The sequence below is a fragment of the Thalassophryne amazonica genome, chromosome 18 (genome assembly GCF_902500255.1).
Source record: "Thalassophryne amazonica chromosome 18, fThaAma1.1, whole genome shotgun sequence".
In the NCBI taxonomy this organism is placed as follows: Eukaryota; Metazoa; Chordata; class Actinopteri; order Batrachoidiformes; family Batrachoididae; genus Thalassophryne; species Thalassophryne amazonica.
Window position 1 is genome coordinate 15,944,328 of NC_047120.1, and position 17,863 is coordinate 15,962,190.

General features: G+C 41.8%; 2 protein-coding genes across 2 annotated transcripts in view; both read left to right on the top strand.

Moving 5' to 3' along the window:
* LOC117530534 (scavenger receptor cysteine-rich type 1 protein M160-like) overlaps positions 1 to 1,743 on the top strand; it is a 69,079-nt gene extending 67,336 nt beyond the window's left edge. The window contains exon 7 of the mRNA XM_034193427.1: positions 1,681 to 1,743. Coding sequence (XP_034049318.1) covers positions 1,681 to 1,743 — 63 coding nt within the window. The remainder of the gene's footprint in view (positions 1 to 1,680) is intronic.
* Positions 1,744 to 1,792: 49 nt separating this feature from the next.
* Positions 1,793 to 17,863, top strand: part of LOC117530535 (scavenger receptor cysteine-rich type 1 protein M130-like) — a 33,827-nt gene continuing 17,756 nt past the window's right edge. Inside the window, 4 exon segments of the mRNA XM_034193428.1 lie at positions 1,793 to 1,919; positions 8,393 to 8,698; positions 8,781 to 8,980; positions 8,982 to 9,072. Coding sequence (XP_034049319.1) covers positions 1,793 to 1,919; positions 8,393 to 8,698; positions 8,781 to 8,980; positions 8,982 to 9,072 — 724 coding nt within the window.

The following is a 17,863-nucleotide window of genomic DNA, read 5'->3' on the forward strand; positions in this document are numbered from 1 at the left end:
TTCCCATTCTTGCTTGATGTACGACTTCAGTTGTTCACAGTCTGTGGTCTCCGTTGTCGTATTTTGCACTTCATAATGCTCGACACATTTTCAATGGGCGACAGGTCTGGACTGCGGCAGGCCAGTCTAGTACCCGCACTCTTTAACTACAAAGCCACACTGTTGTAACACGTGCAGAATGTGGCTTGGCATTGTCTTGCTGAAATAAGCAGGGACGTCCCTGAAAAAGACGTTGCTTGGATGGCAGCATGTGTTGCTCCAAAACCTGGATGTACCTTTCAGCATTGATGGTGCCATCACAGATGTGTAAGTTGTCCATGTCATGGGCACTAACACACTCCCATACCATCACAGATGCTGGCTTTTGAACTTTGCACTGATAACAATCACAGTGATGTCAGTTTTAATGCAGCCTGAGGGATTGAAGATCACAAGCATTCAATGTTGGTTTTCGGCCTTGCCGATTATATGGAGAAAGTTCTCCAGATTCTCTGAATCTTCTGATTATATTATGGACTGTAGATGATGGAATCCCTAAATTCCTTGCAATTGAACATTGAGAAACATTGTTTTTAAACTATTGGACTATTTTTTCACACAGTTGTTCACAAAGTGGTGATCCTTATATTATGGACTGTAGATGATGGAATCCCTAAATTCCTTGCAATTGAACGTTGAGAAACATTATTCTTAAACTATTGGACTATTTTTTCACACAGTTGCTCACAAAGTGGTGATCCTCACCCATCTTTGCTTGTGAATGGCTGAGCCTTTTGGGGATGCTCCTTTTATACCCAATCATGACACTCACCTGTTTCCAATTAGGTGTTCTATGAGCATTCATCAACTTTCCCAGTCTTTTGTTGCCCTGTCCCAACTTTTTTGAAATGTGTTGCAGGCATCCATTTCAAAATGAGCAAATATTTGCACAAAAACAATAAAGTTGATCAGTTTGAACATTAAATATCGTGTCTTTGTGGTGTATTCAATTGAATATAGGTTGAAGAGGATTTGCAAATCATTATATTCTGTTTTTATTTACATTTACACAATGTCCCAACTTTATTGGAATTGGGGTTGTAGTATCTTGTACTTGTAGCTTTAAGAATCAAGAGTGTTCATGATTTATGTGCTACATAAATCAGTGGTTGAAGGTGTGTGTGTATGTGTGGGTGTATGTGTGTCTTCAAAATTAGTGCATTACTTTAAAACTAAAACATATAACTGATATTTTCACTTTGTAAAATGACAGAGGTGACATTAATTTCAATAACTTGTCTGGAATTAGTTTCTTTAAAATTTTAACCATAAGTCAAAACTGTCTGCCTGTGCAAGACTTGTGTGATGTGCCTGCAAGTCTGCATGGTGTATAAAATATTTTTTCCCTCCTTTCCTTCCTCTGTAGTCACCACGTCTCTTTTCGCTGAGAGAAGGCTGATTAGAGACAGAAGTGCTGGCTCATTGATGTGTCAGTAGCTGTCAGTACTGAAGTCAATACTGCAAGTTTTTTAGCTTTTAAGCTGTACCTTCTGCTAATTTTTTTAAACGGTTATCAAGCTAACTTTTAGTTAGCTGTGCTCAACCACTGGAGCAGGAAGGTGACAGCGTCTGTCCTCTCACTCTACTCCATCTGACGTCCTTTTTCATAGTTTCCTGATTATTTTCTGATTGTCTCCTCAGGACTCCAGATTGGAGCAACACAAAACTCAACAGGTAATACAACGGCCGAAATACAAACAGTAAAATCATTGAAAGTTTTCAGTTTAATAGTCTCACTTTACTTATTGTACTCATGAGTCTGTGTTCAGATCCTGTCAGGTTGGTGGGAGGAGCCAGTCGCTGTGCTGGTACCCTGGAGATGAAAGTCCAAGAAGAGTGGAGACCAGTGGATGACTGCACTGTCCCTGAAGACAGCAGGGGTGGTGTGTCGAGCTCTGGACTGTGGCACTGTGCTCAATACAGGAAGTCCAAATGATGTCTCGTACAAACACGTGTGGATGATGATCTCTGACTGTGCTCAGTCTGGATCTGCACTGCAGGACTGTGTGGTACCATTATTTCTATCTTTCTCCAGCCTTCAGATAACCTGTTCAGGTAAGTCACAGTGATGTGTTCAGAGTCTTTCTCTATCTGTCTCCGTAACAATTACTGGTTTCACTGGATTGTAAAAGGGGGCAGAACAATTGTGGTCGGAAGGACTGAGACGTGAACTTTCCATCTGTCAATTCTCGATGAAACCAGAACATGAATCATTGTCTCAGCATCAACCACAGACAGAATCAGTCTAATTTTCACTATATTGTGCAGATGAAAAAATGCATTCTTTGTCTTCTCTCTAATGGGGAAAATGTGACATACACTGTGGCGTCTGTGTGATAGGAATGCACCTCACACCAGGATCATAGAGAAACACACACACACACACACCGTTACAACATGAAGAGTTCAGACGCAAATCCAGTATCTCCAAAACCAGAAATTTTTAGTTGAGGCCAACATGTACTTGGCTGTCAATGGACCATCAGTGTGCAAAATATGAAAGAATTTGAACAAACTGTTTTCATTTTATTAATGAAAGTCTGTGCATTTCTGAATATGGTTTCCTTTAAATTAAATCTCCATTTTCAACTGCATTTTTCTCCATAAAAAAAAAAATACTTACTGGGTTTTGCATCTGAACTCTTCACATGTACACATGGAGCAGCTGCAGTAGGAATGCTTGTCTTGGTGATTTGAAACAGCAGATCAAACATCACAGCCGGCCTATACACACACACACACACACACACAGTGTCCGCTGTACGGACCAGAGGCAGAGACTTTTTCCTTATTGAAACTGGTGTTTCCTCAGGGATGTGTTCTGGCTGCTACAGTGTTCAGGTGTTTTTCATGGACTGGCTGTTGGGTCGGGTTGTGGAAACCAGTGACTTAAGGAGCTTTTGTTGTGCACAAAGTTTTTCTGACCGTTACGCTGTGGGTAAGCTGTGATCTTTGGCAATCAATGGATACCTTGATTATATCACTTCAGGAGTGGAGTGAGGAATCAGAGTCTCTGGCTTTGCGATTGTCTGGATCAAGACTAAGATCCAGGGCCCATATCCAAGGAATCTCAGCCTCAGAGTGATCCAGGAAGTGTCCGAGGGCACAGAAACTCCTATCTTTGTGAGGAGGTGGGGTTGACCCCAGTGTTGGGGGGGGGGGGGGGTGATTGGTTGTCACAAAAAGGGAAGGAGAAATAAAAAATAAATGCCCTCTATGCTCCTAGTTATGAAGCAACAGTGAAATCAACTGATCATATAACCTGAACTGTATTAAGATGTCGTTGTTGCTGTTGGTGTCCATTCAGCTGCCCCCGTTTTGTTTGGGGGCACCACAGCGGATACAGCCAGATCCACTTTAGTATTTGGCACAAGATTTACGCCGGATGCCTTTCCTGACACAACTGCAGTTTCATCTGGAGAAACATACACAGCTGCTGGTGTTTCAAAGAGGTCACCCATCCAAGTACTAACAAGATCCCACACTGCTTAGCTTCTGACAGCTGATGGGATCAGGCTCAAACAGAGCTGACCGGCTGCTGCTGTATTAAGATGTGTAATTGTGAAAATAAATGTCATGATGAGGAAACTCAGCAAAATGAAATCATTTGTTATACAGCTTGAAAATGTTTGAACCTCTTTCGCATGCCGATTATCTACATATGACAAGAGTGTATGCGTGCGTGAGTTTATTTAGTAAGCTCAATGTAAGTACATAATATAATTGTAAATATGTTACAAAAATATACGAGGTCTGTCAGAAAAGTATCGGACCTTTTTATTTTTTGCAAAAACCATATGGATTTGAATCACGTGTGATTGCATCAGCCAAGCTTGAACCTTCATGCGCATGTGTGAGTTTTTTCATGCCTGTCGGTTTGCGTCATTCGCCTGTGAGCAGGCTTTGTGTGAGCAGTGGTCCACCCCTCTCGTCGGATTTTTATTGCGAATAAATGTCTGAATGATTTGGAGCTTTGCTGCGTCAAATGTTTCCAGAAACTGTGAGAGACCTCCAGGTGGACACCATTCGGAAAATTCAGATGGCTTTCAGGGACCATTTTATGGGGATTACACAGATTAAGGAGTGCTCCAGCCAGTTTAAAGACCGCCCACAGCGTCTGAGAGCACAGCGCACTCCGAGCGCCGTTCGTCAGGCTGACACCCCGCTGAAACAACCAGATCATTTCCAACATGAAGGCTTTGTTGATCCGGGACATCGTCTGACTTCCACAAAAAAGGCATAAGGCATGGACATCAGCACTTTTTCGGCACATTCCACTCTTACAGGAGTTTTTTTCATGGAAAAAGAAGCAGACGGATGCGCCACCGTGCCGCTCATTGCGCGGGACAAAACCACCTCCGTGTTGGTCTCACAGGACGGCTTTGAGATGGATTTCAGACGGCTGTCGGTAGCTTTTTAGTCGTGTGCGTATCCGAGAAATTGTGCATGAGCTGGACATGCCCCAACATGTCCTGTGAGGCTTCATCACGACGTTGGTTTGCACCATAAAGTAGAAAATAATTTTCCACACACATTTATTCAAAACTCACAGCAAACTATAATAAACAACTGTTTTGACACTTTATAAAGGTAATTTGCGGTCTTGTGTGAAAGACTGCACAACAAAAAGGTTCAAACAATAAACACAAATGCATATTTTGAACAATATATACAAAATGGTCTATGCATGTTGTTGTCCATTGATATGGTAAACAGTGCTTTACGCAGAGAAAGATGTTATCCAGTAACATTCATAAGCAAACTAGTGGAGCAATCCTGATAGTTACGCACTCTTTGTTTGAGCATGTGAGATTGTCATCAGAGGCTCTCTCTCTGCTCCTGCTTTCACTGATTGCTGTGCGTAATGGCACAGGGCACACTGAGTATGTACTAATAGTATGTACTTATTGGAGCACCCAGGGGGCTATTCAAATGGGCCAACTAGTAACATATCACTCCTGAAAACGATCTTTGGCTTTCATGTGAGGTAAATCTGCCGTACGATTGGATTTTGGAAAACCATGTGACGGTGAACAAATTCCGATTGGACACTCACATTGTGCACGTCATTACACAGCTTTTATGAGGAGTACAAAGATGGCCAATGGCTGGCTCGAATGTCCGTGGAGTTAACGTTTCAGCAAAAAAGAGTAGTTTCTATCTCATATCATTCAAAAGTTATTTATAATTTAGTAAAGCTTGGTCCTTAGCCGTCGTATACGATGGCGTCGACTCCAGAGGATTAAATAGACTGACACAATTTGTTAATGATAAACTACTGTAGGCTTTAATGGTACATATATATGGGCTTATTAAAAGTATTCATGAAAATATCATTACGAAGTACAATATTAAGAACAGAAACTTCTGTATTCAAGCTCGATAGATTTATTGAATGATCAATGTAATTGACAACAACAGTAAATAATATGTTTATGTCGCCGACATTAATGGGCGAAAGGAAGGACTCCCAGCCCAAGAGAGATCCAAGAGGTGTCTGAGAGCAACTCTGGGCAAGGAGTTGACAGAAACTCCTATCTTAGTGAGGAGGCAGGGTTGACCCTGTTGCTAGGTATGATGTGGTCCTGTAAGAGCTGTGATTGGTTGTCACAGAAAGGGAAGGGGAAATAAAAAAAATAAATTCACTCTGTGCTCCTACATATGAATGAACAGTAAAATCAACTAATCATATAACTTCATTAAGAAATGTGTAATCATGAAAATTATTTAATGTCATGATGATGATGATGATACTCAGCATAATTAATTTGGAGCGATGCCAGGCCAGTCACTAAACCTGTAAATTCTTGTCCTGCAATACATTATGGGAGTTCTGGGTTTGGGGGTTTTAAATGTTGTTATTGGGGTTCATGTTAGTTTAAAAATGTTGTTAGTGTTGTTGATTTATTGTGATTTTGTAGTTCATTTGGTTTAGTGCAGGGGTGGGCAATCATGTGCCATAAGGGCCGAGACACTGCAGGTTTTCCGTGCAACCAGTCACCTCAGCAGGTGATTTCATTAATGATCAGGTGTCTCAGCAGGTGATTTCATTGACAACCAGGTGTTTATGTTCAGAGGAGAAGCTCATCAGCAACCCACCTGCTGAGGTGAATGGTTGTATGGAAAACCTGCAGTGTCTCGGCCCTCGATGCCCACCCCTGGTTTAGTGTGTGTCACCATGTTGTCACCATAAGTGAAAAGTGTATCGTGTTTGATGTCATCCCTGTGTTGTTTTATCTTAAAAATAACAGTGCTTCCTAGTGGCAGAGTGCCCAAAAGACAAAAGCACTCGCTTGTCTTTCATTATTTCACACAGTTCACCACAAAATGAATTGTTACACTGTTTCACATGCCAATTATCAAATGACAAAATAGAAGTAATAATAAAATAAAATATAAATACTCATAATAATGATAAAAAATAATGATAGTATTAATGTGTGAATATGATAACAAGAACCTAAACAATTTATAAATACATTAAGACAGTAAATTAACATAAAATTTTAAGAAATGTTTTCTTAGAATATCATATCATAACATCACTAGGATCTATTTTTAGCCTTAGGCTGCTTCGTGCATATGGGCCCTGGTTTTTAATGACTTCCTGGATTCAGCCATCAGACATTTATTTGTATGAGGGGAAAGTGGTGAACTTCTAGCAACATTCACTTATCTCAGCATTGACCTTTTTTTCTCTGTATCCTCAACCTGGGAAATGCATTTTAATGAATACTGTCAGGAACGTGCATTCCCTGACTCTGAGCAAACCATACTTTTTCACTTTTTATTTTATTTGTTTTTATGTTGTAGTATGTTTTCTTTTCTCCATATTTTGAGGGGTCAGCACACTAGCACCCTCTAGTGGTCAGCTGCCCCTGGAATATGCACTGTATGTGAATGAGACCCAAAGACACTGTGACCTTCACAGTAAAGGTCTTTGTAGAGATCAAATCAAATCAAATCAATTTTATTTATATAGCGCCAAATCACAACAAACAGTTGCCCCAAGGCCCTTTATATTGTAAGGCAAAGCCATACAATAATTACGGAAAAACCCCAACGGTCAAAACGACCCCCTGTGAGCAAGCACTTGGCAACAGTGGGAAGGAAAAACTCCCTTTTAACAGGAAGAAACCTCCAGCAGAACCAGGCTCAGGGAGGGGCAGTCTTCTGCTGGGACTGGTTGGGGCTGAGGGAGAGAACCAGGAAAAAGACATGCTGTGGAGGGGAGCAGAGATCAATCACTAATGATTAAATGCAGAGTGGTGCATACAGAGCAAAAAGAGAAAGAAACACTCAGTGCATCATGGGAACCCCCCAGCAGTCTAAGTCTATAGCAGCATAACTAAGAGATGCTTGCACTGGGTTTGAATAGACTGTTTGACGCCTGTGCACTGAGTACTCCACAAGTCGGCTGATTGCCTTAAACCATTTGAGTTTGCCAACTTAAATAAAATAATTTTCAATAATTTAATTGTTAAAGTTTTAGTAACTTCATTTATAGTTAATTAAACTTATGTAAATCTAGTTTATGTTTTTCAATAAAAAAGTGACAAATTTCTGCCTAAAAAATGGGCACTACATTTTTTTGATGCATTCTTTTGTTTGCTTGTTGACTCTGCATTGTGTTGTTAAGACTCTGCCCATTCGCTCCCCTCGGGACGCAAATTCACGATCTCCAGCATGGAAGTCGGACTCTCTAACCAGAAGGCTAAATCCCAGGACTTCTGAACTCTTGGGAGTGAGGTTTACTAACTACATATGCACAGCGACCCTGCTGGCCTCCGTTACATAAACTCAATTAAATGAGTGAATGGAATGCACTGGAAATAATACATCACCAACACTTAAATGCCCCAAAACTTTAAATGCACTTAAAGGAACTGAGTTGTTATGACAACAATTCATTTTTGAGCTAGTTTAATTAATGGAAATGAGTGAAAATAACTTTTTCAAAGTTTGAGTTACATTAACTTAATTATTTTATTAAAATGTGTTCGGTTTAACAGTGTACAGTGAGGCAAATAAGTAACTGGACGCGCGTGTTCTGCTCTTGCACCGGGTTCATGCATGCCTGCCCGTCAGCACGATGTTTCGTGTGGTAATTTTGAACTGTTTTGCGCTGTTTCGGACTTTTATGTGTGAAGCAGCCCTAAAGGTGGACTCTCGACTCCAACATGACTTTCCCCACCTGTATCAATCAGAACCCAACATGTCAGAGAAGAAACAGATTTATATATTTAGTGGTGGGAATTCTTTAGACTCACAGACTGACTGAGTCCATTAATCCTGTGCTTGTCCAGCTAATCACAGGAAATAAAGATCTTTTCATGTGTGTTTCTGCATCCAGACTCTGTCAGACTGGTTAATGGGTCCAGTCTGTGTTCAGGCAGACTGGAGGTGAAGTGGAACCAGTCCTGGTCCTCAGTGTGTGAAGATGACTTTGACCAGCAGGATGCACAGGTGGTCTGCAGGGAGCTGGGCTGTGGGCCTCCTGTAGTCCTCCAGGGGGCGCTTTATGGAGATGTGGCGGCTCCAAAGTGGACCAAAGAGTTCCAGTGTGGAGGAAAGGAGTCTGGTCTTTTGGCTTGTGGAAGCTCAGGCTCAGACAGAAACACCTGCTCACCTGCTAAAGCTGTTGGACTCACCTGTTCAGGTAGAAGAGGAGCTGCAGCTTTGATTTGGCTTCAAGTCCAACTCACCTTCCTTCTTTTACTCACAACTCTGTCTGTGTTCAGAGCCTTTCAGGTTGGCAGGAGGAGCCAGTCGCTGTGCCGGGACACTGGAAGTCAAAGTCCAGGAAGACTGGAGACCGGTGGATGACGGGGGACGCAACTGGTCTCTGAAGACAGCAGGTGTGGTGTGTCAACATCTGGACTGTGGCTCTGCTGTTTATACAAATAGGACATATTTTGCATCAAACAGACCCGCGTGGAGGGACCACATCTGTGTGTGTTCAGGCTGGATCTGCACTGAGGGACTGTGGTACTTCAGTTTCCTCTTCCTACAGCCATCAGATCACCTGTTCAGGTCAGTCCATCAGTTCCTCTGTGAGGCTTTTGAAGACAACACGCTCATTTCAGATCAAATGGAGAAGACTAGATGGCAGCAGACACAGAGGAGACAAGAAACAGAGATTTTTTGCAACCCCAGTTTTGGGACATTGTGTAAAAAGTAAATAAAAACAGAATACACTGACTTGCAAATCCACTTCAACCTATATTCAGTTGAATACACCACAAAGACAAGATATTTAATCTTAAAACTGATAAACTTTATTGTTTTTATGCAAATATTTGCTCATTTGAAATGGTTGCCTGCAACACGTTTTAACGCTGTTACAACAGTGTGGCTTCATAGTAAAAGAGTGCGGGTACTCGACTGGCCTGCCTGCAGTCCAGACCTGTCGCCCATTGAAATGTGTGGCACATTATGAAGTGCAAAATACAACAACGGAGACCCCGAAACTGTTGAACAACTGAAGTTGTACATCAAGCAAGAATGGGAAAGAATTCCACCTTCAAAGATTCAACAATTAGTATCCTCAGTTCCCAAACGCTTATTGAATGTTGTTAGATGGAAAGGTGATGTAACACAGTAGTAAACATACCACTGTCCCAACCTTTTGAAACGTATTGCAGGCATCCATTTCAAAATGAGAAAATATTTGCAGTAAAACAATAAAGTTCATCAGTTTGAACATTAAATATCTTGTCTTTGTGGTGTATTCAATTGAATATAGGATGAAGAGGATTTGCAAATCATTGTATTCTGTTTTTATTTACATTTCACACAACGTCCCAAGGTCATTGGAATTGGGGTTGTAGTACAGTTAACATGATGGGAGGGAAAACTGCTGTTTGAGTAAATTCTTATTTATCAGTACATAAAGCATATTATTTACATAATAAATCAATAAATAAATAAATCATAAAGCATAATCATTTCTGGTTCCTGCCTCCACACACCTAAACAAATTTTCCACTCTTATTTCACTGCAAAAAATATATTTGTCACTGTTAAGATTTCAAAGAAAAAAAATGGATAGTTCAAATACCACTATTTGACTTTTACTTCTTACAGAAGTATTTTTCCTTTTCTTTTTCATTGTTGTTTATGCACCAGTAACACCAAATCAAATTCCTTGTATGTGTGAACTTACTTGTCAATAAATTCAATTCTGATTCAATAGTAAGTATATATTATCCAGCGGGGGAGGGGGGTCTACCAGTTAGGGTGCTTTTTTCCAGTGCAGATATTTCCTGGTTCAAGGCCCCCGCTGCCCAGTCTCTATGTCGTGTGGAGTTGTGTCAGGAAGGGCATCCAGTGTAAAACCTGTGCCAAATCAACATGCACACTGATGCTGGACCTACTGCAGTGACCCTGATGGAAACACAGGTGAAGGGTCTTATTCACCAATACTGTGGCAAGTCCAACCTCTTTATAGTAGAACAAAGGTCCAAGTCTTAATGGTCCTGTCGTAATGTATGATTGCAATGACTGGGTGTCTTTGGTGGTGAGTTTCTTTGGAGGATCTTTGGGAACAACTGGAATGGAATAACTTTGTATCAAACAACTGGTTACTTAGGGAGATGAACACGAGGAGTATTACTTGCATTGTGAGGGAACTGTATGGCATTATCCAAAGCACAGGTGCTTCAGTGTTGAGGACCCCAGTGGCTGGAGAAAGGCCTACCACAGGGAGGCACACCAGTCCGAAGACCGGGAGTGGTCTGGAAACAAGGAAACAGAAATGTGGGACTGGTCTGGAAATCAGAAGGTAATAAATTGGTGCTGGTCTCAGAACCAGGAAACAAAAATCAAATCAAATCAAATCAATTGTATTTATATAGCGCCAAATCACAACAAACAGTTGCCCCAAGGCGTTTTATATTGTAAGGCAAGGCCATACAATAATTACGGAAAAAACCCCAACGGTCAAAACGACCCCCTGTGAGCAAGCACTTGGCGACAGTGGGAAGGAAAAACTCCCTTTTAACAGGAAGAAACCTCCAGCAGAACCAGGCTCAGGGAGGGGCAGTCTTCTGCTGGGACTGGTTGGGGCTGAGGAGAGCACCAGGAAAAAGACATGCTGTGGAGGGGAGCAGAGATCGATCACTAATGATTAAATGCAGAGTGGTGCATACAGAGCAAAAAGAGAAAGAAACAGTGATCATGGGAACCCCCCAGCAGTCTAAGTCTATAGCAGCATAACTAAGGGATGGTTCAGGGTCACCTGATCCAGCCCTAACTATAAGCTTTAGCAAAAAGGAAAGTTTTTAAGCCTAATCTTAAAAGTAGAGAGGGTGTCTGTTCTCCCTGATCTGAATTGGGAGCTGGTTCCACAGGAGAGGAGCCTGAAAGCTGAAGGCTCTGCCTCCCATTCTACTCTTACAAACCCTAGGAACTACAAGTAAGCCTGCAGTCTGAGAGCGAAGCACTCTATTGGGGTGATATGGTACTATGAGGTCCCTAAGATAAGATGGGACCTGATTATTCAAACCTTATAAGTAAGAAGAAGAATTTTAAATTCTATTCTAGAATTAACAGGAAGCCAATGAAGGGAGGCCAATATGGGTGAGATATGCTCTCTCCTTCTAGTCCCTGTCAGCACTCTAGCTGCAGCATTTTGAATTAACTGAAGGCTTTTCAGGGAACTTTTAGGACAACCTGATAATAATGACTTACAATAGTCCACCCTAGAGGAAATAAATACATGAATTAGTTTTTCAGCATCACTCAGCATCACATATTTGTTTAATATGCGCATTGAATGACATATCCTGATCAAAAATGACTCCAAGATTTCTCACAGTATTACTAGAGGTCAGGGTAATGCCATCCAGAGTAGGATCTGGTTAGACACCATGTTTCTAAGATTTGTGGGGCCAAGTACAATAACTTCAGTTTTATCTGAGTTTAAAAGCATGAAATTAGAGGTCATCCATGTCTTTATGTCTGTAAGACAATCCTGCAGTTTAGCTAATTGGTGTGTGTCCTCTGGCTTCATGGATAGATAAAGCTGGGTATCATCTGCGTAACAATGAAATTTAAGCAATGTCGTCTAATAATACTGCCTAAGGGAAGCATGTATAAAGTGAATAAAATTGGTCCTAGCACAGAACCTTGTGGAACTCCATAATTAACCTTAGTCTGTGAAGAAGATTCCCCATTTACATGAACAAATTGTAATCTATTAGATAAATATGATTCAAACCACCGCAGCACAGTGCCTTTAATACCTATGGCATGCTCTAATCTCTTAATAAAATTTTATGGGCAACAGTATCAAAAGCAGCACTGAGGTCTAACAGAACAAGCACAGAGATGAGTCCACTGTCTGAGGCCATACGAAGATCATTTGTAACTTTCACTAATGCTGTTTCTGTACTATGATGAATTCTAAAACCTGACTGAAACTCTTCAAATAGACCATTCCTCTGCAGGTGATCAGTTAGCTGTTTTACAACTACCCTTTCAAGAATTTTTGAGAGAAAAGGAAGGTTGGAGATTGGCCTATAATTAGCTAAGATAGCTGGGTCAAGTGATGGCTTTTTAAGTAATGGTTTAATTACTGCCAACTTAAAAGCCTGTGGTACATAGCCAACTAACAAAGATAGATTGATCATATTTAAGATCGACGCATTAATTAATGGTAGGGCTTCCTTGAGCAGCCTGGTAGGAATGGGGTCTAATAGACATGTTGATGGTTTGGAGGAAGTAACTAATGAAAATAACTCAGACAGAACAATCGGAGAGAAAGAGTCTAACCAAATACCGGCATCACTGAAAGCAGCCAAAGATAACGATACGTCTTTGGGATGGTTATGAGTAATTTTTTCTCTAATAGTTAAAATTTTATTAGCAAAGAAAGTCATGAAGTCATTACTAGTTAAAGTTAAAGGAATACTCAGCTCAATAGAGCTCTGACTCTTTGTCAGCCTGGCTACAGTGCTGAAAAGAAACCTGGGGTTGTTCTTATTTTCTTCAATTAGTGATGAGTAGTAAGATGTCCTAGCTTTATGGAGGGCTTTTTTATAGAGCAACAGACTCTTTTTCCAGGCTAAGTGAAGATCTTCTAAATTAGTGAGACGCCATTTCCTCTCCAATTTATGGGTTATCTGCTTTAAGCTGCAAGTTTGTGAGTTATACTACGGAGTCAGGCACTTCTGATTTAAAGCTCTCTTTTTCAGAGGAGCTACAGCATCCAAAGTTGTCTTCAATGAGGATGTAAAACTATTGACGAAATACTCTATCTCACTACAGAGTTTAGGTAGCTACTCTGCACTGTGTTGGTATATGGCGTTAGAGAACATAAAGAAGGACTCATATCCTTAAACCTAGTTACAGCGCTTCTGAAAGACTTCTAGTGTAATGGATCTTATTCCCCACTGCTGGGTAGTCCATCAGAGTAAATGTAAATGTTATTAAGAAATGATCAGGACAGAAGGGATTTTCAGGGAATACTGTTAAGTCTTCAATTTCCATACCATAAGTCAGAACAAGATCTAAGATATGATTAAAGTGGTGGGTGGACTCATTTACATTTTGAGCAAAGCCAATTGAGTCTAATAATAGATTAAATGCAGTGCTGAGGCTGTCATTCTCAGCATCTGTGTGGATGTTAAAATCGCCCACTATAATTATCTTATCTGAGCTAAGCACTAAGTCAGACAAAAGGTCTGAAAATTCACAGAGAAACTCACAGTAACGACCAGGTGGACGATAGGTAATAACAAATAAAACTGGCTTTCGGGACTTCCAATTTGGATGGACAAGACTAAGAGTCAAGCTTTCAAATGAATTAAAGCTCTGTCTGGGTTTTTCATTAATTAATAAGCTGGAATGGAAGATTGCTGCTAATCCTCTGCCTCGGCCCATGCTACGAGCATTCTGGCAGTTAGTGTGACTCGGGGGTGTTGACTCATTTAAACTAACATATTCATCCTGCTGTAACCAGGTTTCTGTAAGGCAGAATAAATCAATATGTTGATCAATTATTATATCATTTACTAACAGGGACTTAGAAGAGAGAGGCCTAATGTTTAATAGACCACATTTAACTGTTTTAGTCTGTGGTGCAGTTGAAGGTGCTATATTATTTTTTCTTTTTGAATTTTTATGCTTAAATAGATTTTTACTGGTTATTGGTGGTCTGGGAGCAGGCACCGTCTCTACGGGGATGGGGTAATGAGGGGATGGCAGGGGGAGAGAAGCTGCAGAGAGGTGTGTAAGACTACAACTCTGCTTCCTGGTCCCAGCCCTGGATAGTCACGGTTTTGAGGATTTAAGAAAATTGGCCAGATTTCTAGAAATGGGAGCTGCTCCATCCAAAGTAGGATGGATGCCGTCTCTCCTAACAAGACCAGGTTTTCCCCAGAAGCTTTGCCAATTATCTATGAAGCCCACCTCATTTTTTGGACACCACTCAGACAGCCAGCAATTCAAGGAGAACATGCGGCTAAACATGTCACTCCCGGTCCGATTGGGGAGGGGCCCGGAGAAAACTACAGAGTCCGACATTGTTTTTGCAAAGTTACACACCGATTCAATGTTAATTTTAGTGACCTCCGATTGGCGTAACCGGGTGTCATTACTGCCGACGTGAATTACAATCTACCAAATTTACGCTTAGCCTTAGCCAGCAGTTTCAAATTTCCTTCAATGTCGCCTGCTCTGGCCCACGGAAGACAATTGACTGTGGTTGCTGGTGTCGCTAACTTCACATTTCTCAAAACATAGTCGCCAATAACCAGAGTTTGATCCTCGGTGGGTGTGTCGCCGAGTGGGGAAAAACAGAAATGTGAACGAGTTGGCGGTGTACACGGGGCTTCTGTTTAGGGCTACGCTTCCTCCTCACAATCACCCAGTCGGCCTGCTTTCCTGGCTGCTCGGGATCTGCTGGAGGGGAACTAACGGCGGCTAAGCTACCTTGGTCCGCACCGACTACAGGGGCCTGGCTAGCTGTAGAATTTTCCACGATGTGGAGCCGAGTCTCCAATTCGCCCAGCCTGGCCTCCAAAGCTACGAATAAGCTACACTTATTACAAGTACCATTACTGCTAAAGGAGGCCGAAGAATAACTAAACATGTCACATCCAGAGCAGAAAAGTGCGGGAGAGACAGGAGAAGCCGCCATGCTAAATCGGCTAAGAGCTAGTAGCTGCGCTAAGCTAGCGGATTCCTAAAAACACACAAAGTGAATAATGTGTAAATAATTTAGAGGTGATTCAGCAGAGGGAGTGCTTTAGTTAAGACACGTGAAGATTACACTGTGAAACAAATCGTTATCTAGTTAACTAGATCAATCTAACTGCGCAGATTAAACAGCTAACAGATACAGCAAAACACCGCTGTGCTCCGGAACAGGAAGTGATACAATACCGCAGTGAGAGCCAACAACTTGGAACTTGTCTAGGAACCAGTAGACAAAGACACGGGGCTGGTCTGGAAACCAGGAGACATAAAACTGGGACTGGTCTGGAAACAAGGAGATGATGGAGAGACAAGATTAAGCCTGGACAGGAGAGGCTGGCCCAATAGGGGCGGATTGGTCTAAACACCACAAACTAAATCTGCCTTCTCCCCCTTGTTCCCAAATCCCCTGTGAGGTCAGGATGAGCGTGACCACAAACCTAGAAAAGGAGCAGTAGTATTACAACAACACGGTCATGACACACCAGAGTAAATAACCCCTTCCTCTTGGACCTAGAGGCTTTATGAGACCGTGGTGAGCTGACAGGTGGACTAAAAATCAAGTGTATGGGTGATTCTTAGACTACCGGCACTTATTATGTCCTTTGATCATATTGTATGAAAAACAGAAAAAAGGGGAAATTTCACACTTTTATAGTTATCTTTACAATGAAAGTGTTTTAAGAAATTTGTTCTAGTAGTCTATGATGACTTTTTCACCTTTTTTCAGCATCATTATTTGCAAATATTGCCATTTTGTGCTTGTCCCACACCCAGACTTTTGATCTTCAATGATAAAAATGAATGGTAAAAAAAAACATTTTTTCTAATGTTTTAAAATATCTCTGAATAAAATATCAGTAAAATAATCAAAACATAATTGGGGTATTCAGTGTCATACAACTGTTGTGATTTTTTTAAACAAAATGTAGTTGTCCCACACTATTGCCGTAATTTCCACCACAACACTGTAATGTCCCTTTAAACAGTTTGTATGAAAGATTGTTTGGGTAGTTTCTATGGAGATAAACAGTGACATCAGAGCACATGTATATAGTGCCAAATCACAACAAACAGTTGCCCCAAGGCGCTTTATATTGTAAGGCAATGGTGTGGTGGAAATTACATTTACAAGGCCAATAGTGCCCGTAGTTAAAGAATCACCCGTATATTGTCACAAATCCACTAGCATCATTTCCTTTGTTATCCTCTGATGGTCTGTTGGAGTTCCCAGTGGAGGCAGGAGGGCGAGCGTCCAACTCCGAGGAGTTCTCCACTGGGGTTGAGAAGAGCACCTCTATCCCCATCCCATCAACATCTGTGGCAGTGGAGACATCAAGCCCCACCCCACCGGTGCCATCATGATGTCCAGCCCCACTTTCTCGACATCATCAGGTGCTGAGGCTACCTTAGGCCTACAAAAAATGGTACATAAACATGATCATCCTCCATCTTTTGTTTCTGTGTGGGCTCTCAGTTGTCCAGCTGGTTTCCATAGTAGAGAAGCTTGAATCTTCGACTGGACTGGGTTGCTTGACGCGAGGACGTTTCGCTTCAAATCGCAGAAGCTTCCTCAGCTAAAATTCTTGCTCTGGTAGTCTGACGTCTGTCTTGACTCTTGTAGAGAAGAATAAACACACCCCAACAAAAGCTGGAGTTTTTTAAACCTAACCAGACCCCTCCTACCGAGAGGCCGACTGCTATAGGCTAGTGACTAAACAATAGCTCTAATTAGCACCTATTGTGCACTAGTTAGCACCCTCCTAATGACAGGGCAGCTGTCCCTCCTAATGATGGGACGGAAGCCTCTCCTGATGGCTCCCTTGACGACTCTCCTGATGATGTGAATGACTCCTTACCATGAAAAAAAAACAGTCACTTGCTCAGTGACTCCAGTACATACGAACGTCTGAAGAGAGACCCCATGAGCAGCTATAAGAAGAAAATCATTAGCTACCTCCAAAACTGGAGAAGAGGGACTCATCGACAGGCAGACATAATACAGACTGTACCCTGGGGACACCAGTCCATGCATCTATGGACTGCCCAAAATCCACAAACAGGACGTGCCACTCAGGCCTATTGTATCTAGCACAGATTCCATCACATACAATTTGGCCAAGCACCTCAAGTGGATTTTGGCTCCTCTAGTGGGTAACTCAGACCACCATGTGGAGAACACACAAGATTTTGTGAACAAGATCAAGGACCTGCAGTTGGAGGCAGATGAAACTATGGTGTCATTTGATGTGACATTGTTGTTCACCTGCATCCCCACCGCTGAGGCCATCTCAGCTGTGAGGCAGAGACTGCTGGAGGATGTGTCTCTACTTGAAAGGACCAAACTCACACCAGACCACATCTGCCAACTATTGGAGATCTGTCTTAACACCACGTATTTCCTGTTTAGGGGGAATTACTACAGGCAGATCCATGGTTGTGAGATGGGGTCTCCGGTATCCCCCATTGTAGCCAATCTGTACATGGAGCAAGAGCCTTGGAGAAGACAGCCTTGATGTCTTTCACGGGCATCTCTCCCAGTCACTGGTTCAGATATGTCGATGACACATGGGTTAAAATCAAGCAACAGGAGGTTGAGGACTTTACAGAACATATCAACTCGGTG